The 26544-nt window shown below is 40.1% G+C and overlaps 1 protein-coding gene across 1 annotated transcript in view; it reads left to right on the top strand.

Moving 5' to 3' along the window:
• Positions 1–886: 886 nt before the first annotated feature.
• NWD2 (NACHT and WD repeat domain containing 2) overlaps positions 887–26544 on the top strand; it is a 58085-nt gene continuing 32427 nt past the window's right edge. Inside the window, exons 1-2 of the mRNA XM_055797454.1 lie at positions 887–2106; positions 23646–23734. Coding sequence (XP_055653429.1) covers positions 1956–2106; positions 23646–23734 — 240 coding nt within the window. The 5' untranslated portion in view covers positions 887–1955. The remainder of the gene's footprint in view (positions 2107–23645; positions 23735–26544) is intronic.

Genomic DNA, 26544 nt, shown 5'->3' with positions numbered 1-26544 from the left:
AGGCATTCAGTTCCCAACACAGTGGTACAACCTCTCTGTCCAATGCTGACATTTCAATATTAATGGTTGAAATGTATGTTGCGTATTTTTCTCTTTGCAAGTAAGTGTACTCTCCTCTGCCCAGCTATGTTCACAGAACTTAAAGGAATGTTCTCTCTTTGAGAGTTAATATCTTAAAATTTGCCCCTCTGTTTCATTTGGTTGAAATCGGCCCAAAATTTATGGGCTGCAGAACTAAAGCAACAGCAAGCAAACAGCAAGAAAATTACTCCCTTATACTCACATGCAAATACACACAGGATGCAATTCTGCATATGCCTCATTTCTTTAAGAAATCAGAATTAAAAAAAAAAAAAAATCTGCTCAGCAATACTTAAGGAACCCATCTGGCTGTCACCTTCGTTTCTGAAACTGAGCTGAGCAGTTTGCTTTTGCCTACTTTAGTAGCGAAAGCCAGCTCAGGCTCCCCTCTTGCTGACACTGCCAGACACAGCCGGCATCTTGTCCGGCAGGGACCCCAGCGGGGCTGGTGGAAAGCAAGCAGAAGGACGGGGTGGGGAGACCTCAGCTCTTAAAAATACACAAAAAGGTTCTTTTACATACATTATACAGATTGTATTATATATTTAATATGTGTAAATACACAAACCAGCTTGCTATCATATATAGCACATGAAACAGCCTATATAGATACCACCCACATTAAAGACTTTCATGTTTTAAGATGCCTTTTAAGCACACAGAAACACCTGCAAACCCCTGCCGAAGTCTGCATCTTCCTTCCAAGAAGGTATTCCCACGGCCAGCAGAGCCACCAGGCTAATTGAGGCCTCGTGCCCATCCCTCCCCTGCCCCCCCCCCCGCCCCCAGCCCCTCCTCTCCGCTTTGCTGCCAGGTCCCTGCCTGCCGCCCCTCCCCGGGAGGTTTCTAAACTGTGCGGCTCGCCGAAGGCCTGCCGCCCGCTGGGGCTGGGGCCGCCGCACCGCACCGCACCGCACCGCACCACCAGCCTCCAGCGGGGACCGGCCCGCCGCCCCCGCCCGCCCCGGCGCACGGCGGAGCCGCGGCCCGACCCCGCCGCCCTCCTGAATATTTCATCGGCGCTGCCCGACGGGATGCCCCGCCACTGACTGCTGCAAAGGGACCGCATCCCGCCGGCTGCTAGTCTCGCTGCTTCCTTCCTCTTTCATTCTTCAAACCGGGGCTTTTCATTTATTCCGATAAATAAATAACTGATTAAAAAAAAAAGAAAAAAAGAAAACAAGCAGCAAGAGCATCACTCTTTTGTATCTGAGCAGGTGGGACTCCGGTGCAGGTGACTACAGAACAAAACACAAGAAAAGGGCTCTGAACTTCGGAGCGCGGAGGATGAGGCGGCAGCGGTTTTCCTATAAAAATCCGATCCCGGGGCTGTGACACACTCGGAGGAGGGAAGGCGCCGTCAGCCTTGCCGGAGACGTCCCTGCGTTGGACAACCGCAAGCCCTCGGGGGCGGAGGGGACCCCGAGAGACCCGCCGGCCCCACCGCGCAGTGGCTCTCCCGGCGCCCGGCTCTCCCGCTGCTCTCCGCGGCGGCCGGGGCCGCAGGCGGGCGGTGCTGGGGGTGCAGGCGGCCGCCGTCCCGCCGCCCGCCGCCCCCGCCGCGCTCGGCACCGCTCCGCCGCAAACTTTCTTCCCGCGCCCTCCCCGCCGCCGGCCGCCGCTGGGCAGCGGCGCGGGGGGGTCCGGCGCCTCGCCTCCTCGCTGCCCCCGCGCTCCGGCGCCGGGCGGCGGCTCCAGCCTCGACCGCGCCGCCGCCGAGGAGGCGGGCAGCGGCCCCGGGCGGCCGGAGGGTCCGCATGGCCGCTGCCGGCGAGCCGGTGGCGAGCGCCGCTGCCGCCGCCGCGGCGCTCCGGCGGCTGCCCTGAGCCGGGGCCCGGCGGCCGCCTGCGAGGACCGCCCTGCGGCTCGGCGCGATGTGGCCGGCCGGGGCGGGCGGCAGGCTGCCCTGCCCGCGGGACGCGGCGCTGCGGCGGGCGGCTTTCTCCGGCAACCTCGCAGCGCTGCCGTCCCACCTGGTGCCGAGCGGCAGGAGCGTCCGCGTCTTCATCAGCGCCAACCCAGAAGGTAACCCGCGGCCGCCGGGCCCCGCCGCTCCCCGCCGCCCGCCCCGCAGCTCCCCCTGCCGCCCGCGCCGCTCCCCGCACCCGGTCCCGGCGCCGCCGCGGCACCTCCGCTCGGCGGGCCCGCGCCCTGGCCGCGACCCGCTCCTGCCGCTGCCCCCCCGGCCGCCCCCGGGCCGCCAGGACGGCGGGGAGCGGGGCCATCCCGCGCCGCCGCCGGGCGCCGTGTGGGGCGGCGGGGCGGGGCGCGGGGAGCGGGGCGGGCGGCTCGCTTTGCCGGCTGTCGGGGTACGAGCTCGGGGAGCGGGAGCGGGGCCGGTGGAGGCGCCGGTACACTCCGGTGCTGGAGTTTTATGCCTGTAAATGTCACGTTCGAAGGGCACCGGGGTGTGTGTGTCATTTTTGCGGAGTCGGAGTGGCGGGGCACTGGGGCTCGGGACGGGGGAAGGGGTTGCCTTCCCGAGGAGAGGAGGCTTTCCTGGGGGGATGTGTTATGGAGCTCTCCTGGGGAGGCTGGTTAATGGAGTTTCTGATTGGTTTCATAGCACGGTGAAAGCAGGTCTCAGCCGGCAGAGGCTACTGCAAATGTGATCCTTTGATGCCGGCCGTACTCAGCTTCCAAGGAAGCATGCACTGAAACCTGCAGGTTTAGCTTAATAAAGTCGGGGTCGCATACTAGCTATCTGAACTAATTAGGCATCCCACTACTTAAGTCTATTTTTAACGTTGCCCTTTGATAAGAGGAATTTGCATACATTCAGGAGGTGGCATTCCCACTCATAAGTTTTTAGTTGCTGAAGCGTATTCCCACTTGAAGCACGGTAATAACAAATCAAGTGTTCACACCTGTGACATCCCTTGTCTCTGTAAGTATGCCCACTGTATTCATGATTCTCTTTCATGCTGCCACCCACTACCTTCCCCCCAACACTTCTAATTCAACAATACTGTCACCTTTTATGCAAACATCAGAGATCCGAAAATCATGTCAGAAATGGCAAAACAGTTTGAATTTTGAAGTGCAAATTGTCTTGGCACTAGTACTTACAGGAGTATGAGAAACAGCACTCACAAGTAAAAAAGTGTGCATAGCGCTGCCTTGAAGAATTCCCACACCTCCAGGCCTTCCAATTTGCTCTCGACACAAGGAAACTCTGCTCTCACATCCGGCATCCCTGTTGGTTTAAAAAGATGCGATTATTTAAGGCAGGCATGAAAATGTTTATTGTTGCAATCTAAGCAAAGATGTATAAATAGTGATAATAATTTCAAAAATGTTTATTTGGTTCTGAAAGAAGATCAGTATGAATTTTTATTCATTAGAAATGGATTTCTGCTAGCATTGCCTTAACTGTAGAGCTACTGATGCCTCCATATTTGATGTGAACTGCATTTAGATAGCTTGGTATGTTAGCTAGCTATTTGCTAAAATGAAGAGAGGGGGGGGGAAAAAAACCCCACTAAACTCATTCTAAAAGTTGGAGTTTGAAGCCATATATATCCATTTGCAGGATTTGACCCTTGCATTGTTATCTGAATATTTCAGCTTCAAAAAACAAACAAACAACAACAACAAAAAAAAACCACGAAAAGAAAGAAAATAATTTGGTCATGTCAGGATTATTTGGATTAGCTTCTTTACAGACTCACGTGGTCCACAAGGATTAACACTTCTCATGTCCAAAATTTTATCAACAACACTACTCCTGGTTTTAAAAACGATAGCATGGGACAGAAATTTCGGAGTGATGACAGATTTTTATTATGAACGTTTAGGGACTCTAAATAATGGGAAACAACCATAAGTATTTGTCAGTGATATCACTTACAGAAGTATTGCTAACTGTATGTGACCATAAAAAATATATGTATGGATAAACAAGGAAAAGTAGCCTCAACAGGGTTTAGATACCATCTAGTAAAGCAGTTAGAAATAGAAATGCTGTTGGCAAAACACCTAAAAGACTTCACAATGCAAGAGTTCTGGAAAAAAAGGTTAAACTCTTCCTACTTAGTAAACTGTTTAACATATTTCAGCCCCAAACCACAATGTATATTTGCATGACTGAGGCCTGCCTTTTTGATTTTCAGCACATAACAGAGTTTATACCTGTTGTTCTTGATGCAGAGCATTCCTGACAGGAGCAGTGAGTCCCCAAACTCCTAGAGGTAGAACTGAATACCCCCAGCTGTGCTCTGTATGGATCAGCAGTGGGCTAGAGCAGCTTAGGGATCAATCCTGCTAGCAGTCACAAGAAAACTTTATGTACAACCTAAAGCGTGCAAACTTAAAAGTTTTCTTGAATTATATCAGTTTAACAAGTGTATATTGGAGATCTCTGGTGAATCAGTGTCTGGTCTGTTCTTTATGAACGTACTTTAGTATGACTGAAATATGTTTTTATTATGCAGCTAGGAAAATAGTTATTTGTAAAATGTCTTATTCAGACTCTCTGAAAAGAACAGTGTGGTGACAGTAAGCATGGGTAATAGGAACAAAATTGGTTCATTTTACTGTCTCTTGTTTTCTGGAGGAAATTTTGTAGACAAGTGAAACTATATTTTCCTCTAGTTGTTAACATCATTGTCTTGCTCAAATTGTTGATATCAATTAATCAACCTTCATATCACTGAAGATCATTGGCTCTTTAGAAACATTGAAGTTGCTTTATTATTTGAATGTAAATAAGTCTGTTTTGTCATTTCAGTAGATATAAGCAATCAGACACTTTAAATATGTATTTTGGCTAAGAGAGGTTGAAGATTTTGCATTAAATAATTTTGGGGGTTTTCAAGATAATTTTATTGCTTCCAAGTGATAACGAAAGTAAGTTATGTTCACCTGGTTGTAGTAAGTGCTTTTACTGTTTCATGTAGAAATCTATGGACTGTAACAGCAACCAGTTAATGACAGTTTCTCTGCTACTCAGTGGTGCTTGCATAGATGATTGACATTAACATACAGTTCATACTAAATACAACAGGTCCACATTCCATATGGTCCTGTTACATGGAGCTGTGGCATCAGCCCCTATGTAGGTTAAGAACATTCCAATGATTCTCGTTACTACTTCTAACATTATTTGAGTTGCAAAGTTTGCTATTTCAAGAAATTATGTGGTGTTATACAGCAATAGTACAACGCCTGCTTGAAACTGATGCCTTAAACAGAGTTAGAAATTTGTCTTGAAAATGAAATCCTGTGAATTGGAACATACAGTCAAAACTCCAATAATTTCAAATTCTCGACGCTTCTGAAAGTGGGAAGTTAGCCCTTTGCTGGTTTGAATTAAGGTGTTGCTACAGCTTTGGTTAGTTAAGGCATGGATAATTTTTTACTCTGAGCTCTTTAAGTTTTGGTTGTGAAGGTGCCTCTCATGTCTGTAATTCAACAGACACAAATGAATGCACTGGTGAGGGATATGTGTAAAGCCAAATCTTACACACAGGTGGTTCCATTGAAGACAGGATAACACCTTTATATAGCTCCTGAGTGTGTCCTGACATTGGTGGTGTTAGCCAGTCTTATCTCAAAGTGTAAAGAGGGTTGCCTTTAGCACTTCACATGGTAAGGATGCTCCCTTTTTCATCCCTTATTACAGCTCTATACTGCTCTCTCTCCTCTGTGCAGCACCTCCGCGTACCTCCCAAGTTCTAGTACAGGATTGCTTTTATTGGATCTTGAAAGTTAATACTTTTCAGCCAATTTTTAGCCATGAAAAACATTTCTGTCGCACAGAAAGAACTGTGATAAGATCATGGACAAGCTTTGTTTAAACAGCCATTTTTAATATAGAAAAGCTATGTTCCTCGTGGTTTCTGCGCCTCCAGTACCCATTTTTTAAAACTATAAAACAAGCTATATATAAAAACCCTAAACTAATACTAGTTTGGGCATGATTAAAAATCTTAAGAATGAAGTCCTACATATATATATGTAGGAATGTAAAATTAAGAACTTACTTTAAGAGAAGGTAGTACTGATAGTACTTTAATGCCTCCATTGTAACAACAACACAGTATAAAACTAACCTGTCAGCTGGAACTTTACCAGCTTCCTCATAGATTGCCTGAGTGAGATTTCCTTTTCTTACTCTATTGAATGAGTTTGAGTTTTCTTGTGTTATTCTAGTGTTTTTCAGCTTTGTTTATTTCCATTGACATGCATCATCCAGAACATTATATTAATCTGAAAATACTCAATTCTAATAAGCTAGAAGTGTCTGATGCCCAATTTACATATTTTCTCATGATACATAAAGCAAAATTCTCACCTGCTGTTAGTTTCGCTGACTAGAAAACAATTATTCCTATGAATAGTGATTGCAGAAATGGGTCACCAATCTTTGTGTTTGGATCTATTATTGTAGGCTGCTTTGCAGGAATTACATGTATTTTTATGCATGTTGATGTACATTGAAAGAGATGTTATTTGCATTTGTAGTTTAGTACTACTGAACATGAGGATGGATAACTCATAAAATATGAAGGATTAAGGCTGCTTTACTTACAAAGTTCTTGCCATATGTGGTAAAAGAAAGGTATAACCTTGCATTCTTAGCATGTTCCAGGTGTACTATATTGTTTTTACCTGTAATATTGTTTCCCTTAAGAAAAATATAATTGAGGAAATGTTAATGTGGAAAAATACTCAAAAGCCGTAATAATGCTTAGTTAATGATGGTCCATTTTGTCCAGCCCCAAAATACCATATGGTGTCCCTACTTGGATACATTGCATGAAGATCTTTTTATAAAGACAATTTTATATAATCTGGGTGGAATTTATTCCTTAGCTAAAGGAAAACACAGATGTTCAAGTGCATGAAATTGCAAGGGAGGTGTTGCGGAGATGTGGAGACAAATAAATCCAGGACTTTTTTTGTGCTAAGTGTTAGTTCTGGTTACCTAACTTTGTACCTATTTATGGCCTTACGTGACGCATATCACTGTAATGTTTAAGAACTACAAACCAAGCTACACTTTGGGGGGGGGCGGGGGAAAGTTGATAGTTTTAGAGACAAAGTTGAGTAAAGTCAGAGTCTGGGAGGGCAACATGGTTACAGTACCTGGGTTTGGTTTGAGTCTTGATTTAAAATATGTCTTATTTCAGGAGGCCTAGATGTCAGAGATACCTACAGTTCATAGGTTGGAAAGAAGCCTGCCATTTTCAGTACTTCTGCCTCTACATGGAGTTTTCTCTCTGTCCTCTTGTGCCACAGAACAACTCTGCTGTAGGTGTGGTTGAGGAAGAAGCAAGATCTGACTCTCCTTGAGATTGTATGAGCAAGTCTCATGTAGGTTTTGATTTTTTTTTTTTTTTTTTTTTTTTTTTGCAAGGCAGAGACAGTAGATCTCAAGCAAAACCAGTACAAGATGATTTTTTGTTGAATAGATCTTCAAGACTTTGTTCCCGTTAGAAGAAATTATCTTTTTGGGCTAGGGTGGAGATTGAATTGGATGGAAGTTTATTCTGCCTAACAGACAAACTCAAGAAACTGTTGATAAACTGTATGAAAAAAATGGCTTTTCATGTCCCCCTGTTCTTTTTGTGAGTTCTTTACTGATGCAGCCTGGGGACTGGGCTAAGGATTTGCTCTAAATGTACTAAATACACAAGTATAAACATTGAGAACTTTGTTTAATATTCAACAAAATTTTTCATTCACATACTCAAAAGGAGGATGTGTGTTTGGAGAGCAAGACTAAGATCAAGAGCTGTGGGTTGTTTTCTTTTAGTAAAACAGCATATCTTCAGTCTCTTCTTGATGTTTAGAAATAACAAAGTCATCTGAAACCCAGTCACCTTCCTGCATCTGAAATTACCAGCTCCAAAAGTTTGGATTAGGTATTTACGCTATCTACGTAAAAAACAGCACTTAAATTTTTTAACCAATGACAATTCTTTTTTAATTAAAATGAAAATTATTAAAATTGTATTTTTTATATTTTTTGCATACCTTTCTATAGTGTGTGTGTATACACACATGCACACATATATGCAAATTATATAAGATTGTATGAACTGTATGGCATAAATGGGTGTATAAAACTCAAGCCACTGTCATAGACTATTTTAAAACTTGCTGTTAGAACCCCTTGTGAGAACTGAGTATTCATGTTCAAAGGGCATCACTCAAGGTTAGAATTCTAGCATTACTGAAGAACAGCCTAAGTTTTGTTAAATGCTGTTTTAAAAGTAAGAGCTTTACAGAGGAGTTTAGATTTTATCCACAAATAAACTTGTAAACATTCGGGGTTGTATGTACCTGCAGCTTAGGTTTGATCAATGTTTTTCTTAGCACTGAAGAAATAATATTAGAACAGAGCAGAACCTACAAGTTCATTTCTTCCTTTCTAACTTTCCAAATAATTGCTTTATTTCTTCAGATATATTTGCATGCTAAACTGGTTCCATATATTGTGGTTTATGTATATATACATGCATGCATCTTTTTATTAAACGAGAAATACAGAGAAGTCAAGATGAGCGTAGCACACTGGAGCATGCCTTGTGCATGGTCTTGTGCAAAGTGGCCATTCTTCCAATGACAGAGGAGCTTGCAGCCCTGTACACTTGACATAGTTTCTAATGACACACTTGTGCAAATTCCATGTGATGCTAATTTCTCAAATAGTATGTTTGACAATGGACAGAAGTAGTACTGAATCGTGTCCTTATGGTGAATCGTTACCTCAGCGAGGTATGAGACCTAGCTTGAAATGAGAGGCAGCACTGTGCATGCAGTGTTACAGTGCCTTCCCCCATCAACACAGGGGAGCTTCTTTGTGCCCCATCAAGGGCAGTGAGGTGACCTCTCAGCTGAGCAACAGTCTGCTGTGCAGCAAACTAAAGAGGATTTCGGAGGCTGTTTCAAGGAGACCATGTGTATTCTGTGGTGGGATTTGTGTAATCGCATAAGAACAGGGTAGTACAAAGGGTACATATCTTGGCATCCTCTCTCTAAGCTTATGCAGCAAAATAACTCCTTTTAAGAAACTTACGTGTGTCCACAGGTGTGTAAACACACAAGAGAAAATCTTACATTAGACCATTAGACCTAAAGTTTTGTTTGGACAATTTTAAAATATTTATAATGGAAAGTGAACTTCAGATCAAAGAGTTACTGAACTTCTAATTCAAGATATGAGGGCAATGCCTGAGCAGCAATTTTTTTCATCTGAAACAAATGAAATATCTTTGCATTTTTATCTGCTGAAAGGGTATTTTGTGATAAGTTACCCTGTCAGGCTGCAGTAATAATACATTAGTAATATTTAGCTACCAGTAATTTAAGGTTGTAATACAGCGAAGGTGTTAGATATAAATATAATGTTGTCATAAATAGTCATGTGTATGGAATACAGAGAAATCTGGCAGTTTTTAATATAGGCAGTGCTGTTCAAGACAACTGCTTTATCACCTTACTGGAATTTTAATTAAAGAAGGATAATAATAGATGGAATTAGAGAGTCCAATTTAATCATGGTTGTGCCGGTGCAACTCCACTGCCCTGATGGTACTCTCATTAATTTTGGTTTTGTATTGGAGAGAGGCTTTTACTTAGAAAATCTCTAGTCAAAAGGGGAGTAGAGCTAAATCACAGGTAACTGAAAACAAGGAGTGTAGCAAGGTAAAGAGGAAGGAGCCCAGAGTCAGTGCAGAGCACCATGTGCATGCTGCTGTGTTGGGCAAGGAGGAGATATACCACACGCAACTCTTGTAAGCCACCCCATCACCACCATAATTACATGCCTGCCTCTGTCTTTGACTTGACCTTAAACTCCATCTGTAAGCGTCTGGTATTGCCCATTGTTGGAGACAAGACACTGTGCTGGACAGACCTTATGCCTGACCAGCTACAGTCATTCTTGTACAGAATCTGGATCCAGAGAAAAAATGTCACCTTTACAGACTAGATTTATCAGGCTGTTCAAAATACACTTGTGCTAGAAACTGGAAAGACTAGCAAATGGCAGGACTTTCTCACTGGGCTTAATCCAGAGCCATGCTTTTGCTATGTATCTGTCATTGGGACTGATCAAACAGCTAAACAAATGAGATTTCAAATTGTCAGAGCCTGACAAATACTCTCGTACAACCTCCGCCTGGCGGTTGCTTAGGGTGGCACAGCTGCAGTCTTCAGTAACATGCCTCTGGTGTGATTAAACACTCAAAAATGTGTATTAATAGAGTCCATTTCACCCTGCTAGCAACTGAGTACCTTTTCAGTCTCACCTATGCTTTATGAATCTCCAGCTTTGTCCTCCAGCTCTCTGTTAATGTGAATCAGGTATTGAGACATGTAATTATTACAGTGTATGTATGATAACTAGCAAATGTTATTTGTAAAAATATTTTTTAGAGTCTCTAATTAGCATCATTTTACAAAACATTAAGATGAAATCAGAATTAAAGACTAAGCGTCCTATCTGGACAGCTTTAGTTTGAGAGCTCCCCAACAATAACGTTTGCTATTAGTGGGCACTTCTGAAGCCTAGATCCTTTGATGTGTTCGTATTATTAAAAAGCATTTGCATTTCTTACAAGCTACAGCACTTCTTTAAAAGTACAGAATAGACATTTGACATTCAGAAGCGTATAGAAGTTCACAGTTAAAAATCATTGGCAAAATAAATGGCTTGTGCAAACCCTCCAAAAATCCCTTAAGCATGGTGGTTTTGATACATACTATCTGTTAGTTAGTATTGTGTATTTGTGTTGTACAAGGCTGATGCCTGACTGTGCAATGTAAGAAGAAGTGACTGGCACTTAAGAGTATATGTAACAAGCCCTGACACTGCCTGAGTTTACACTCAGTGTTTATTCCCAAGCAATCTCACTGACTGGATTTTCTTAGATTAAGATTATTTTTAAATGATTGAGAACCATCAAATAACCATGTGAGTTTAATACTTCTAGGTGAGAGGAGTTATCGGAATTTATAGAGTTATGCACGTCAGCAATTATATGTAAAATAAATGATAAGCAAATGCAATAAGATCGGATTTAGTGGATTAGACCTAAGGCGCCCAATACTCCTCCTCTGACCCTGACAGTTATGGATGCATGACGAAAGAATAAAAGATCACAACAAAGACAAAATGATAAAGGTTACGTGTTTGTGTTTAATAGTCTGTGAGGTCCTTTGCTTCCATGAAATGGTCTAGTTGCTTTACTAAGTAATTAATAGTCTTGGTACTTGTAACAGCTTTGCCAAGTTAACTTTTCCAGTTTAACTGTGAGGACCTAGTTATCTGATCTCCATATTTCCATGGGGTTATTAAACTGGAGCCATGCTAATAAATAAGGAAATGACAGTGGTCAATAATCTAAGGAGCTTAAAGTATGGAGTCTAATCTAAAGGAGACCAATGTGTCATGCAGGACTCTTAAGGAATTTTCCACACCTATGTCAGCATGACACATCTAGAGGACCTTGCTTTACTAGCATAATCAAACATAACATAAATCATGTATGACTGCTTTATAAGTGATTTTCTTAAAATGAAGAACTTCATTTTTTTATTTTTTCATACCTACTGTTGTTTAATAAAGACCCCACAAGTTCTAGAAAAGGAGATCAGAAGAAAAATATTTTCTTACTTGATAATAGTCGTAGTGGCTAGATTCATAATCTGTACTGTTCTGGCAAGACAAAGTTATTTGTTCTGAAGAAATTGCCTATTTTTCTCCTTTATTTTTCACCCTATAATATTTCTGATAGCTCAGATACTGAGAGCAGTGAGCAGGAAGTGTTGATCCTCTTTTTAGGAGTGGTTACTAGAAAATACTAGGAAAATTATAAAATCATAGTATTGGTTGATAATAGTCTTGATTTACTTACATATTTATTGGATTACATTTAAATGTGATGAAGGATTATGCAATGAGGCAAGTTACTGAAGCATTCCTATTTATGTGATCCCTAATTTGGTGTATCCAGACACTAACAAAGTTTGTATGATGATTTACTTTGAAATGCAAGTCATTTACAAGATGGGATTATAAAGAATTAAGCAATCAGTGGTGAGCAAAATGAGTGCCATTGAGTTAAATGACATGCCATTTAAACCAGATATATGTGGTCATAACAGAGGTCCAAGGGACCTAAGGCAGTTATTTCATTAGTCAGTTATTTATTGTTGTGTAAATCACAGACCAGGAAGCTGGAAGGGACCTCTTGAGGCCTTCAGGTCTGTCCTCCTGCCTGAAGCAGGATCAAATATAGCTGTGCTATCCCTGAGAGAAGATTGTCTAGCTCTTCATGAGCTGTCTCCAAGCCAGTTAAGAAAGTACACAAGAAAACAGACTGTACAGCATACTGCTGCACTGTATCTTCCATAGCACTACCAGCAGTGTTTACAGCAACATGCACAGACACAAAATTAGCTCATTAGTCAATATAAAATTTCCTTGCTTAGAATGAGTTTCAGTGACTTGCACTAGTGTATGTCATTTTTCATAAATTTCTCAAATCCAGTTTCTGCCTCTTCATCCTTTTACCATGCCAGGAAGCCAGTCTATACATCATTGCAAAAGAGAGAAAATATAAAGCAATAAACTCCCATAAAGATTATTTTACCATGGCTGTATGTCCTGTAGTGGCCTGCTTGTTTCAGGAGAAGCTTTCCTGCAAATGAGGCATTTATGAAGGGTCTAATAGTTCATGTTACAACTTTTCCTTTGGTGGTTTATTTGAGAATGGGGAGGAGACTCACAGGATTGTTTACCTGGTGATTTATTCTCACGTAGGATATTCATTATATTTGAGATTAATATACTTCAGTCAGATTTGTTTAATGTCAGTCACTGAGTTAAAAATATTTTTCAAAGAAGAACAGAAGACATTTCTACATGATCTACACAGATTAACATTTATTCCTCCTTTCTTCAAAAAGCAGAGCTAAAAATGCAAATTAACTCCTTAAATCTCACCTGTTTTAATTACGCCTGTTCTATTTTATACTTTCTATAATCAACCGTGTATAATACTACATAATTCTATTAAGCAATGCCATTGCTGGTGTATTGTTCCATTGTTAATACCACAGTCAGCTCCTCATAGTCATTATGTAAATTCAGAATTGTTTCAAGTAAAAGAAATGAGATCCTCAGTTGTGGATTCAGTTGCTTTTAACCCTGTACAGGCGTGGAAGGTAACAGACAGCTTGCACATGTTTTTATCTATTCTGTGCCAAGGGACAGATAACCTCAGAGGCACTGAGAAAGACTGATAGTGTCTGGCAGTGCAAGAAATGGAAATTAAGTCCACCCTTTAAGCCACCCTCTACACTGCCATTGAGAGTATAGCATCACAGAAGATCTTTAAAGGTAATTGTAAGTCATTGGGTATCATTCTTGTGAAAATAGGAGCAAAGAGGTGGGGGAGATGGCTACAGTAATTTGAAAGTACTAATTTGGGAGACAGTCTGTAATTCAGTCGCTGATTGATTTAATTGGTATGCCAGTTCTGGAAGTTCTTCAAATAGTGTTTCCTGGATCACACTTATGAAAGGTATTTGTGAGAAATTGAACTTAGTTGTTTCAACTACATCTGCTTCTGAAACAGAGCTACTGACTAGAACATGTACTATCCATTTTCAATCACTAACTCCTCAAGATTGTTAAAATGCAAATTTACTATTACTTTAATATATATAATCAACCAACTGTGGTTAGCGAGCAGAAGAAATTAATAAAATCTGGAACAAGAAAAGAATATCTAGTAAAATCAAGGCATCAGAAAAATATTTTACTCATAAAACCAGATACATTTTAGAATTTATTAAAAATGACCTTTTCAACTGGATTACATAAGGTTCACTAAAAATAATGCTTAGATGAATCATTAGAACTGGAAAGGGTAAGGAAGAACGGAGGTAAGATAAATCACTCTTCCTTTACATGTCAGTCACTGTGAGTTTTCCCCTCAGATGTTACATAAACCATCAAAACAAGCCAGTTTTGTGAATTATTTGGTCATGTTCAATGACTTTTAGCGCAGACCCCACCTGGAATTCTCAGTTTTAAAATCTGTTGTACCGCAGTGCCTGTAAGTGGGTGGTTATAGCTAGGTAGAAGTTGTCTGTCGGTATGTGAAATAGTCCTGTAAAGAAATCAGTTGAGATTCTCTTATTTAGGCAAGGCGTAGTTGAGTTTCTGGCATCCCTCCCTCATGTAGTCACATTGTTCTGGGCTTAATGCCCTCTTGCAGCTGCTCTCCTTTACTGGGATTGTCATTTACTTTCTTCATCTTTGATAACTGTCTCTACAGCAGCCAAGAACTATTCTGACTGTGCAGTGATGTTATTTAATAGTCCTCTCCATTTAGCATCAAGAAAAAAAAGTCTGTTGCAAAGAAAACTCCTACTATGCAAACGTACTGCACTGAAGCAAGCAGCACCTCTCACTTCTGTGGGCGTCTCTGCGCACACGCAGGTGTCAGGTTCAAGACTATTTCATCTTCTGGCATAAAAGTTTTCACATCTTTTACTTGAAGCTATTACTGTAGGCTACGTTTATCGGTCGTGCTTTTCCAGCTGGCCTGACTGACTTCAGCATTTCTGTATTGACCCAAACCATGGCCATGTTCCACCAGACTTAAGGAAGAATACAACCTGGATTAGAAATTTGTAGCTTGTGAACTTCAATAGAACATTTAGAGAAGGGACGGCCAACTTTACCAGAGGGCCAGCAGTGCTCGCAGAGCTCTTCCATAGCTGTGCAGCACTGTCGGGTGTAAAGTCACGTAGAATTGTTAATTGGAATTTCTTCAGAACGAGGTGTATTTAATGATCCTGTGCTGGCCTGTACTGTGAAATATGTCTGTGCTTTTATGAGCCTTGCTTTCTCATGGGTTTTTTTGGGTTTTTTTTATGGCTCGCCTCTGCTTTCTGCCTTCTCAAAGCTCACAACATACGACTTTGCTTCCAGCACTTGAATCTGCAGTTCAGTTATGAGGCAAAAAGTCTGTGACATCCCGTTGCTTTATTGATTGCCAGTGCCTCATTACCTTAAGTGCTTTAGTAACATAACCTGATTGTTTTCTCTTTGGTCTGGTGATGTCAGAAATAAAATAGTAAAGCTACTGCAGTACACATAACTTATTAAAAATATTTTACAGTGTTGTACAGCTTTTGTTCCGCTTTCCAGGTAATTCCACATTTTTTGAAGTGTGAGTTGACACCTTTAGATGAATTAGTAGGATTTTTGCACGTATCTTTTATACTGCACTGGCCCTTTTTAGGTCTTCAGTTACGCGTTTTTGCACAGCTCACTCAGAAGTCCTCTTTTAGGTTTCACAAGAAGTTTTTCTTTCACATTAATTTTGATTATAGTTGCAAATTCTTGTCCTTGCAGGCTTTGCTGTTTTCCAGTGCTTAATTGTAACAAGCTTTGGTGTTCTGTAGAGATAATTTTCAGACTTAATTTTGGTGTCTCTAAATATGCTGTGTCTTCAGTTTCTCCTATCACATCATTTAATTGTATGACAGTAATTGTTTGTAAATTGTCATGTTTTCAAGAGCTTTTCCTAGTTTGCTTTATTAAAAGAAAGAATTAGATTTTGGCAAATTCTTCATCTTGTGCAGTTTGCAGAATGCGAAGTTCTCCCCTGGAGAGATTCTGCCTGCAACCGGTGGTGCTGCTAAAGCTCCCACTGTGCATTGGTGTTTGCATTCAGGTGCATTTACATTTGCAGTGTTTGCCACAAATCATAGTCAAGGGATGCAAAGATGCCTAGGCACCTAAGCTGCAATCTAGGTGCCATTTGCAGGATTGGGAAAGGATTGCAGGTCAACCTAACTCTTTTGTTTTCTTTAAGGACATCTACATGTAAGGGTGCTGTATTCCCAAGGGTTAATGTGATGTTAGTTATTAGGATATGTTATGAGATAAACTTCTGCTTCGGAGTCCTTACCCATGCCATACCCACTAGATTTAATGAGTGTTTGTTTATCTATTAATTTATTTATGGATTGGAGGATTTAATTCAAACCTGTGGAAGTCAGTAAGGTGTCAGAAGGTACAGGGTTTCAAATTGTGCCACAAATGTAGAACTTCATTTAAAATCCACTGAGATTAACAGATCTTTCCATTAACTTCACCAACCTTTGGATCAGACTCCAAATTTGTTCCATGTAAGCATACTGCACACATAATAAAACTCAGAATTCTTAGAAACCAACATTTGTTTTAAATTAAGAATGCAATCATCTGTGAATAATGAAAATTTTGATCTTTATATTTGGACTTAGTAACTGCTTTTCCCTTCTGTCACGTCAGTTCCATACTGATATTTCCCCTAAATTCTGTATGTTAACATGGGTCTTTACCCCTTTGATTTTGCTAGTTGCCTCATTTTCTTATGTATATAAAATGACAACTGGGTGTTATTGTTAAGCCAATAGGTGGCACTGGTTAATCATATTAACAGTCAGGATGAAGGTTATTTTGTAATTAAGATGTCACTGTGAAATGTGGCCAGCTATTAAACGTTATAATTTAAAAAATACTAAATACATATTCTATATGTGTTGCATCTTGCAAAACTGACAGTAGGGAACATTTCAGAGAAATAGATTTTAAAAGTACACCTAATTTTAAATTCAATATTGTTTGATTTGGAGCCAAAAAGAAGAGCTAATTGCTGCCACTAGAAGTTTTAGGCTTATAATTATGGCCTACATTTTGAATCCTGCCTCAGATAGTTAGGTCTTTTGTTCTGAAAATGTGTTTGTTTAAATGTTCTGGTGTAGACCACAAATTTGTAGTCACATCCTGTCATTTCTTCAGAATTGAAAGACACATTTCAGGATTACTTACGATTTTAATATTATTTTTCATTTCTTCTGACTTTTGTGCCAAGCAGCCATTCCTTTGGGCTCAAATACTCAGCCCACTGTTGTTGTATTTACTTATTTATTTTAAGAGCTGAGAAGTCTGAGGGAAGGGAGGTGCCACCAGTGTTGTTATACAAGAGCCTGGTGGCTAGCATGCTAACCTCTGAGCTGAAGGACTGTGATCTCAATCCTCCCTAATCCAGCGGAGTCACGCACATTTTCTGCACATCTTATGAAAGAGCTCCCACCATCAGGTGGGTGAGGACACACAGCTGTGTATGTCACAGTAATGTTGCAGTATTTTGCTAGTGAGAATTTATTTGGACAGTTACAGTCAGTTGTGGGGTTTAGTTTAATTAATGAATGGCCTTCAGTCTGTCCACTTTCTTATTTGCCGCCTTAGAGAGCCAGTAGAGACCTGAAGGTTGGCAGTGTTTTTTGGGGAGGGGACACTGGAAGAAGTGACCCAGACCAATCTCTTCCCATTCCCAGTCTACCTAAAAAGAGCCTTGGGAAGATTTGGATGCTTATTCTAATGCTCTCTACTCACAGAAACTGCAGGGGAATGTAATGACAACAGAGCCTGTGGAGTATTTTGTAGGAAGGCAGGGGTACTAGGTAGCTCAAGTTATTTTTCCCTCTCTTACCAGCTACATGATTCAAAGTCATTGCTTGCAAAGTTCTCTGAGACTCTCAGATGAAAGACACTATAGAAATGCAAATGACTTATTATTATGGTATTATTTTCAGATACAAGGTTTCCATAATATTTAGGGATGTTTGTTACCTACTGGTATTCAAATCTTTTACTATTAGGGGTAATACACAATGCTATTTTGCATTATTAGTAAAAAGGCAGTTTAAAAGGAATAATTCAGTCGTATGTGACAAGAACATACTACCATTAAGAGGCTTGGCAGCTACTTGGTATTGCTGCTAAGTAATTTTTAACCTTATTTGCATCATAACCTTAGATAATTCAAGTGCAGAAATTCCCCCTGTGGTAATAGACAATGGTTATAAAACACCCACATTTTTTAATATTGCAATGCATTAAAAAAAATCCTACGGCAAGAATTTGGCCTGCCCATCCAGCAAATCTAAGCATTTAGAGCAAACAGCTGAGTGTCTTTGTGGATGTGCATTCAGGACTAGATTAGAAGTTCTCTGCTCATCCAGGGCTTCCATAGGTGCACAAGAGACTCCAACATTATGTGGTAATAAACAGTTATGTGTGCACTTATGCAGGGGATCAAGCTAGCAGGGAAGTAGGCTATGAAAGAGGTGAGACCAAGACCTCCAGCAAGCTTTTGTCCTAACCACTGCAAAGTGCAGGAACACCGAGAAAAAGGGGATGATTCAGAAATTGTTTCTTCTGTGCGTACAAGGAGCTGCTCTTCCCTGGGTGAGAGGCTGGAGATGAAACCTGCAGGCAGGTCTGTAACCCCATATGACATTCATTTCTGCAGTGCCTTCAACAGCTGCAAGGACAGCTTTTTTCTTCTGTTTCTTCCTTGGTTCTTCCAGGTTCCACTCCCTGCCTCAACATGTTATGTAAGTCAACAAATTTCCTGCCGGCTCCCGTGAGCTGGGTAATGCAGCATTCCTTTGTCAGTCAAACCGTAGCAGTGCTAACACCCTCCCTGCTTAGGACTTTCCCCAGCTTGAGGGCATTGGTTTGCATCATGCATGGGTAAGGTTACTCATGGGTTACATTTCTGAGAACATACTGTCGTGGATGCACATTTGAGGGTGGTCGAGTGGCGCTCACTGTCCTCACATTGGCACCCCCTGTGCAACATGTGACAGCAAGATGGGGCTGAGCAACCTCCTTATTCTCCTGCATCAAGACTTGGTTGAATAAGAGTCGTTGTGTGACTGCAGCCCACATGCATGAAACAGCCGTTCCCATCACTGGCTGAACTCAGACCAGTACAACCCCGGTGAGAAGAGAAACTGGTCTTAGGGCAGAATAACTGGTGCTTGAAAATGGGCAATTTCTGTTGGGCTTCCATGCTAACTCTTTCTGTTAACTTGTATGTATGTTTTGAAATTTTCTTCAACTAGGCTATTTTCCATGACTTATTTTATCCCAGAGATTAGTATTTGGCAACTGTTTGTAAATACACATCATCTGTTTACTAACACAAGAATGAAAAATTTACTTTCCCTATTAAAAATAAAATAAGCAACTCTAATAGCAGAACAGCTTGTGTTTGAAGGTCGGACTTTGGCATGGAAGTGGTTCACACTGAGAAGCAGCACCTTGGAGTACTCTAATGAAAACTGGCAGTGATTTGACTGAGCTCTAAGCCTTCAGAAATCACACCTCACACAGTCATGTTTAAACAGTGATTGCCTGTTATTTGGCAAAAAGGCTGTAAATGCATAGGTGGATCATTCAGTTCAGTCGTCAGCATTACACTGGGGATGCCCGGGGAGAGGAAGGGCTGGGATGGCATTCCGTCACTTCAGAGTGTAGCAGTGGGCAGGGCGGTGTGGTCATGGACTGGCTTAGGAGGCAACCATCTGCAAGTCTTAGCACTTGTATGGAAGCTGTGCATTCAGCAAGTCACTGTCTTGCTCAAGATGGAGTTGTTTTTTGGTTTCATTCAAGTACTGGAGACAAGCTTAGGGCTGCAGGGGGCTTAAGTCTTATCTTTTCACGGATGTAGTTTCATTCTCACAGTTTATTGTGGAGTATTATTTGGATTTCAGAGTATCAGAATTAACATTAGGAGGTGTATAAAGTTTATCTCGAAACTATACTCTCATTTTGGCGGCTAGAAGAATGTCATTTAGTTAATTTGTTCATCTGCAGCAGCAGCCTGGAAAGTAGAATTTGCCTGTGTGACATTTTTGTTGTTAGGATCTGCCAGCTTCACAGATTTGCTGTCACTGTAAATCAGGTTAGACTTTATTTAATTAAACTAGCTTATCTGCCATCCATACTAATTACTCTAATTCATCCTAACTACATGCACTTTTATTTCCGTAAAGTTTTGCAACTTAGTACAAATATAGAGGGACTCTTAAAATTCATTAATATAAGCACCAGATGCAAATTCCAATGTGACAAGCATATTCCATTAGGCAGGAATAAAAATACAGGATAGGTACACCAAGTATCTTATCCAGAGCACAGTTCTAGTTGAAGGAATGTTTTATCTCTTTCAATTTCATTTATAAGGTATTAGAAAGGTAGCACTACTCTTGCAGTGTGTTGTTTCATTTTGTGAACAACTCTACAAGATACCCTGCAGGAAACAGCACCGTGCTCTAAAACTAGAGCCAGTGGGGTTCTGCAGTGTAAATCCTATGGGCATAAATGGCAAGCAGCAGGATATGGTTTTAGTTGTTGTATATCTCAGACAATATGTTTCCCATTTATCATTTAATCACGTTTACTCCTCTTCACTTCTTCCCTTTCCCAATAATTTTTTTCTGTTGTTCCTGCAACTTAGCCTATTTTAGTTCCCTGCTAAGACCGTTGCGTCTGCTATCACATTGATCATTTAAGTAACTGCAAACAGTAACTGTGAATTGTTTCTTCATTAATAATAAAGCTGTAGTCATTATTAATTTCCACTTAGAGACAAGAATATTTTTTTTAGCTTAGTAACTGAGTAGTAAGTTGGTTTTCAACAGTTTGTTCTACTCAGTCATGATGATATGATGTTCTGTGTTTTCATAGACTTGCATGCCAAAATTAACCTGTGTTAAGACAAAGAATATAGAATATATAGCCTTTTATCACAAACTAATCTAAGGGTCTCAGTTACTGTAAAGGTTAAAAAAAAAAAAGTGAACTATTTCAGATGAAGCCAAGTATGCGTGTAGCTTTTACCACAAAGTACAGAAACCATGCAGTACAGTGACTCCAAGCTAGCACTGAGAAAAGGTGCTTTGGGAGCCAAAATAAGACTGCTGTGTTGGCACAGTGCAAACCTCTGGCTAATTAGCCTTGTAAGCTGTGTACTACATTATGCAAGAAAAGGTTGACTTAGGCACTAAAGTATGAGAGAATATTAGTGACTGTGGATCCTAAGGAGGGAGCAACTCACCTGTCCCTCTGTTCCTTATGTACTATCTCAGGCAGCTCTGGGCTGAAAGCATTGTTTTTTGCAGTCTGTTCCTACATATATGTAGGATATGTCTGTATTCATCTAGATCTGGAGTACATTTCTGAGGTGGGTCTCTTGAACATCACTATCTAATATCATATCATAGAGCAGTCTTGGCGTGCATGAACTGGGTTCCTTTTGAATTAAAAACAGGAAGATAACTCCAGGATCTCACCTAATGCACTCCAAGTGTGTGTGAGGGTTGAGCCCAACCCAAAGTAAAATCCCCTGAAATACATATGGCATGGACATTGGGTCCCTGGCACCAGCTAGTTTACTCTACAGTTTTGCTCCCACTGGCCCACACAGTAGCAAAAGTCTTCCCAGGTACTCTGTGAGGGGCTTGGATGACTAAGCCAAACCTGCAGGTTCTTCTGAGGGTCAGGATCACTGCTGGTTGCAAGGGGGACTCAGGAGGTCATCTGGGCTAACCTCTCTGTTGAAGTGCTGCCAACAGTAACTTGGTCAACCATGAACTTGTCTAGTCAAGGGCTGAAGAGTTCCAAGGACAGAGGATCTTCTCCTAAGTGTCCAAGCTGAACTTCCCAGCTGTTAATATGTTATTGTTGCTTTTATTGTACGGTCTGACACTGCCACAGAAAGCTTGGGTCCATCATCGTTGTAAGTGCCTTAGAAGTAGTTGTAGACTGTTCACCACATTAAAGAAGCCCAGATCGTCAATCTCCCCTTGGAGGCCATGTGCTTTTAGCCCCAACCATCTCAGTAGCATCTCCAGTTTCCTCCCCATCCTCCTGATTTGGGGTGCACAGAGCTGGACACAGCACTCCTGGTGCAGCCTCTTCAGTGCCAGGGAGAGAAGGGTAATAACTTCCTGAGAGACAAGTGAGTGAGGAGAGGGGGAGTGAGGCCACAATCCTCTGAATGTAGTCCAGAGCAGGGTCTGTCTTATTTGCAGTGTTCAACTTGGATATATAAAAGCTGAGCACTTCAGATTCAGGATCTTGCCTTGAGTGGTGCGCCCACAGTCAAATAGAAAGCTTGTGATGGAGCAAGGAGTTGGCAAATGCTTCTGGACTGTTGTCTTCAGAACACATTAGTGTAGTTAGTATATTGTAAAACATGAAATCATAAATACGTAATATTGTTACACTTTAAAAGGATGTTTTATGAAAACTACTACTCTTTTGAGTTCTTTTTTCCCCATCAAAAGTTGGCGAAGGAAGAACTGTGGTAATTCAGATAAATTGGGTTAAGCTCATAACTGTACTTTCAAGCCTTTTTACCTTGATGAAAATTTCACAAGAAATAATTCTCTGGAAGTGTTCTGGATTGCTGTCTGTTTATAAAATAAATGGTAATTACACCACACGTTTGTGAAATATTTCAAAGATATGTTTAAATATTAAGAAGGATATTATGAATTTGGTGTAATTAATTGAAGTATGCATTTCACACTCTCCTAGTATTGTCAAAATAAAAAATATAAATCTGTGTCTTTGATTCTATGAACAGACCTCTGACTTAGATGTATCAGCTGTGGCTCTGATAAACAAAACGTTGTTAGATTTGTATACATATCTCTGATATACAACAATACGGGGATTGTTAAATTGGGTTTAACCTATTGTTTCAGTGCAGTTATACAAATACTGCTTTAACTGCAGCAGATGTTCTCCATCATTCATAAGTTAACACTTTATTTTTCATCATATGGTGCTCAGATCTAGTGGTTTACAGCAGTTGTGTTTTATTTTTGAAAATAACTTAGCAACAGTGTCATCCCTCTGTGTCTTAACTCAGTTGACACTGGTCATAATCTAGACCTAGCAAAATCGATCACATATCTTAGTCTTATTAGGAAAGACAATAAAATTTATTATCTACAGAAGATGTCATTGCTAACCAAATCTACTTCACATTTGACAGTATGTTTCTTGAGTGTTAAGTTGTATATAAATGTGTTGGATAGATGGAAATTAATAATAATTTTGGTGTCATTGCCTTATTGTACCTTATCAAAAAGCATGTCATTGTGCATGGTAAGAATAACATGATGTCAGAACTGTGCATTTAGTATGATAGCAGGAATCACCTGGACCAAAAAGATACCATAAATAATGGTGTTAACAGCTTTCTTCCTTTTAAGATACTATCAGATTAAAGATGGTGAAGAAAGTTATAGTGTTTGACACAATGTCAGTAATTCATGTTATTGATTTATTTCTAAGTATAGAGAGATCTCTCATCTTTGGTCTATCTCTTTGATCCATGGTGTTTCTAATTTGTAAAATTCAGCTTCCTGAAAATGAAATATAAGTCAGACTGATAAAGAAATTCTGATTGCTGAATTGCAAAATTAATTCAGCTGCATTGTATTGGAATATGCTGCAATAGTAAGATGTTTCTGAAGCCTAATGATGCACAAACAAACACATAAATGTGTTTGTACAACATACAGTTTGGAGATAAAATCCCAGCACCTGATTTTAATTTGGTGGGGGTGTGAGGGTGGGTGTGTGAGTTAAGGGCTCTTCTTTATGTGATAAATCTGTATCTCTGACTAAAAGAACAGAGTTTGTCTAAATATTGTTAATAACATCTTTTTTCCCAACACAGATACAATAGCAGAAAGGAGCACCCTAAGAGAACACGTGTATCCTAAGCTGAGAGAATTCTGCAGGGAAAACTATGGGCTGGAATTTCAGGTAGGTTTTTTTGGTTGAATCTTGTGTTATTTTTTTGTGAAATTAACTCTATTTAGAACAGATTTTTATTATGATTGGTAAACCAGAAAACTGCAAAAAATGTCTTTCATATGTTAATTGTACTGAATTGATGTACTTAAATTATTTTACAGGCAGATTTGAGGTAAATTCTACATAGAGGAAAGGAACAGGATTTTACAGTGCAACATTGCATGGGTGTTAAAAACAATATGGCAACAAACTGACAACTTTCACATTAGAAACTTAATGAAGCCACCTCTATTTTAGATACTCAAAGTATTTAAGGAGAAATAATGTTACATCTGAATTACTGTGTTGTACTTCTAGAAAACATACTCAATGCAACCTACTTTTCATGTAATCACTGAAGTAGCACCATCTGTATACTCACATAATTGTTACATTATATCTACTCCAACTATCGGTTTGTCTTCCACTGCAGTGTGTAAAATACTTTAACGAGGTGAATATTGAAACTGATTACCAAAATGAATCAAATGTGGAACATTTCTATTGTGATTTTATACTACAAAATTTGCTTCCTTTAATGTCAATTGTGAAATTCCCATTGCTTCAGTCGGTTCATGTTTTCCTTTGTGTTAAGGAAGACACAGACCCATACACATCTTTGGTAAGAGCCAATTCGTAATAAATACAGTTGCATAAGTCACTGGTACTTTTTAAGTCAGGTATATCCTAATTCACAGTCCAGTAAAGTCGTCCAGTAAAGTCCCATATGTGTCAACAGGCTTGGAATAGGCTCTCTGCTAAGAGAAACAAATACAGCATGTGATGTTCTAAAAATGTTATTCAGTTTTTCAAAAATTCTGGTTCTACATCCTCAAGCCTTCCTCACATACTGGTATTAACTTCCCATCTTAGCAGCTTCGAAAACTCAGCTCTCCAGAGCGTAGCTTACTTGGAAACAGCTAACGCCTTTTATGGAACATCCTGTTCCTCCCAGTGTATTATTCTTGATGCACATGCAGCTGTTTTTTAATCAAAATAACAAGTTCTTAAATTACAATATTTGGTTTTAATTCCCTGAGTCACAGTGGAGTTGCTGATTCTGCATAGTCATAAATTCCAGAGTGATTTTTGATTATGGCTATCAAAGAATTTCATCTGAAGGCCCTAGCTCATCAGCTGATTGGGAAGTCCCAGCTGCAGTGGTACATGCAAGGAATAGCAAAAGATATTTAAATAATACAGCATATTTCTCCTGTTACAATCATGTGATATTAAATGGAAAACATCAGCTCTTTATTTCTCAGTCATCTTTGAGGAGACATCTCAGTGACAGGAGGGAAATGTCTATTCCAAGGAGATCATGAACCACTGAGTTCTTTGTGAGATGAAACACATCTTTCTTCACATACGTTGCAATGTAGTCTCTAGGGGAGGAATAATTACGTTTACTCTAGTTGATATTCGTGGAAGCAAATTATTTTATTATATAGTTTCAACACCGGGAGCATCCTTATGTGATACAAGGCCTGAGAGACAGCTCCACTGACACATTTTTGAAAACAGCTAGAAAGCTCTCGCATTTCTGTGGAAGCAAAGTATGAAAACTTGTACAAAAAATTACCAAGGGAAAATAGTAAGGCATTTTGGATGAGACTGTGAGATAGAGTTTATCAAAACTTTTTTTTTTTTTCCTTTTCTTTTCCTGATACACTGAGTTTCTCTACGTTAGCATGCAAAATTAAGACTACTGGTTTTAGTGCAGTGGTGGTAAGGAAATACTATGTACTTTTTAGATACAGGGATAAATTTATATTTCCCTGTACAGAGAAGAACACATTACTTTTCATCCTGATATGTAATCTTCTACTGAACAAACAAGAATACCTTGTGTGCAACTACCACAAACATGCTGCAATATAGGGTGTTGTAAAGACATCCTTTTCCTAATAAATCGTGACCCACATGAAATGCACTTGAGTAATTCATTGCTCCAGCTTCCACTGAGTCATCTGGCTGCACTGATAAGTGTTTCAGTTGTTGCAAAGCATGAGATCTGTCAGGCATCCTCAAGTTGGTGGAAGCTGTTAGGGAATATAACCACCATGTGTATGGAAGCAGAACTGAATATATTCAATCACTGTATGAATCTGTTGGCTCGATGGACTTCCTTTTCCATTGAATCAGAAAATATTTCTGAAAAACAGGTATTGGTGGAGACAGAAAGCAAGTAATCTGAGAAAAAGACTCAGTGCATGGTGTTTCATACCTGAAACACAGTACTTTTTTTTAAGGAAGGACAGAGATTAAAGAAAGCAGTTGTAACAGAAAATTTTGGGAGGATAACTAACCATAGTTAATTAACAGTATACTCTTTTCTTCTTGGGAACAACGAACTGTTTAAAATCATTTTCACCATGTGATAATATGTTAGAAGGTAAGTGGAATTTTGCATTAATGCATTTTTAATGTTTTTTTTAAGCATTTGAAAGCAATAAAGATAAAATTATTTCATTTCCTTATAAAAATCTGTGAAACTCTCAGATTGGTAGGACAAAAGGAAACACTGAATTATGAACAAGAAGTCTCCGTTAGATGACTAGTGTGGAACTGAACAAAGCCAGGGTCAGTGTGCTGTGTGTAAGTAGCCCTCACACAGCATTGGTTGTCGTCTCACCTTGGCAGCTCTACTGACAGTTAGAGTGGGTGTTTTCCACACAGGTTTTCCAAGTATAAGTAAAAACATACTTCAAAATCAGAAATACTTGTCTTCTTGTTTCATTTCTTCAATTTTGTAAATCCTATTTATTTTAATTAACATA

This window comes from Falco peregrinus, chromosome 2 (genome assembly GCF_023634155.1).
Source record: "Falco peregrinus isolate bFalPer1 chromosome 2, bFalPer1.pri, whole genome shotgun sequence".
Taxonomy (NCBI): Eukaryota; Metazoa; Chordata; class Aves; order Falconiformes; family Falconidae; genus Falco; species Falco peregrinus.
Note: the sequence above shows the minus strand (reverse complement) of the source record. Positions and strands in the feature narration are given on the sequence as shown.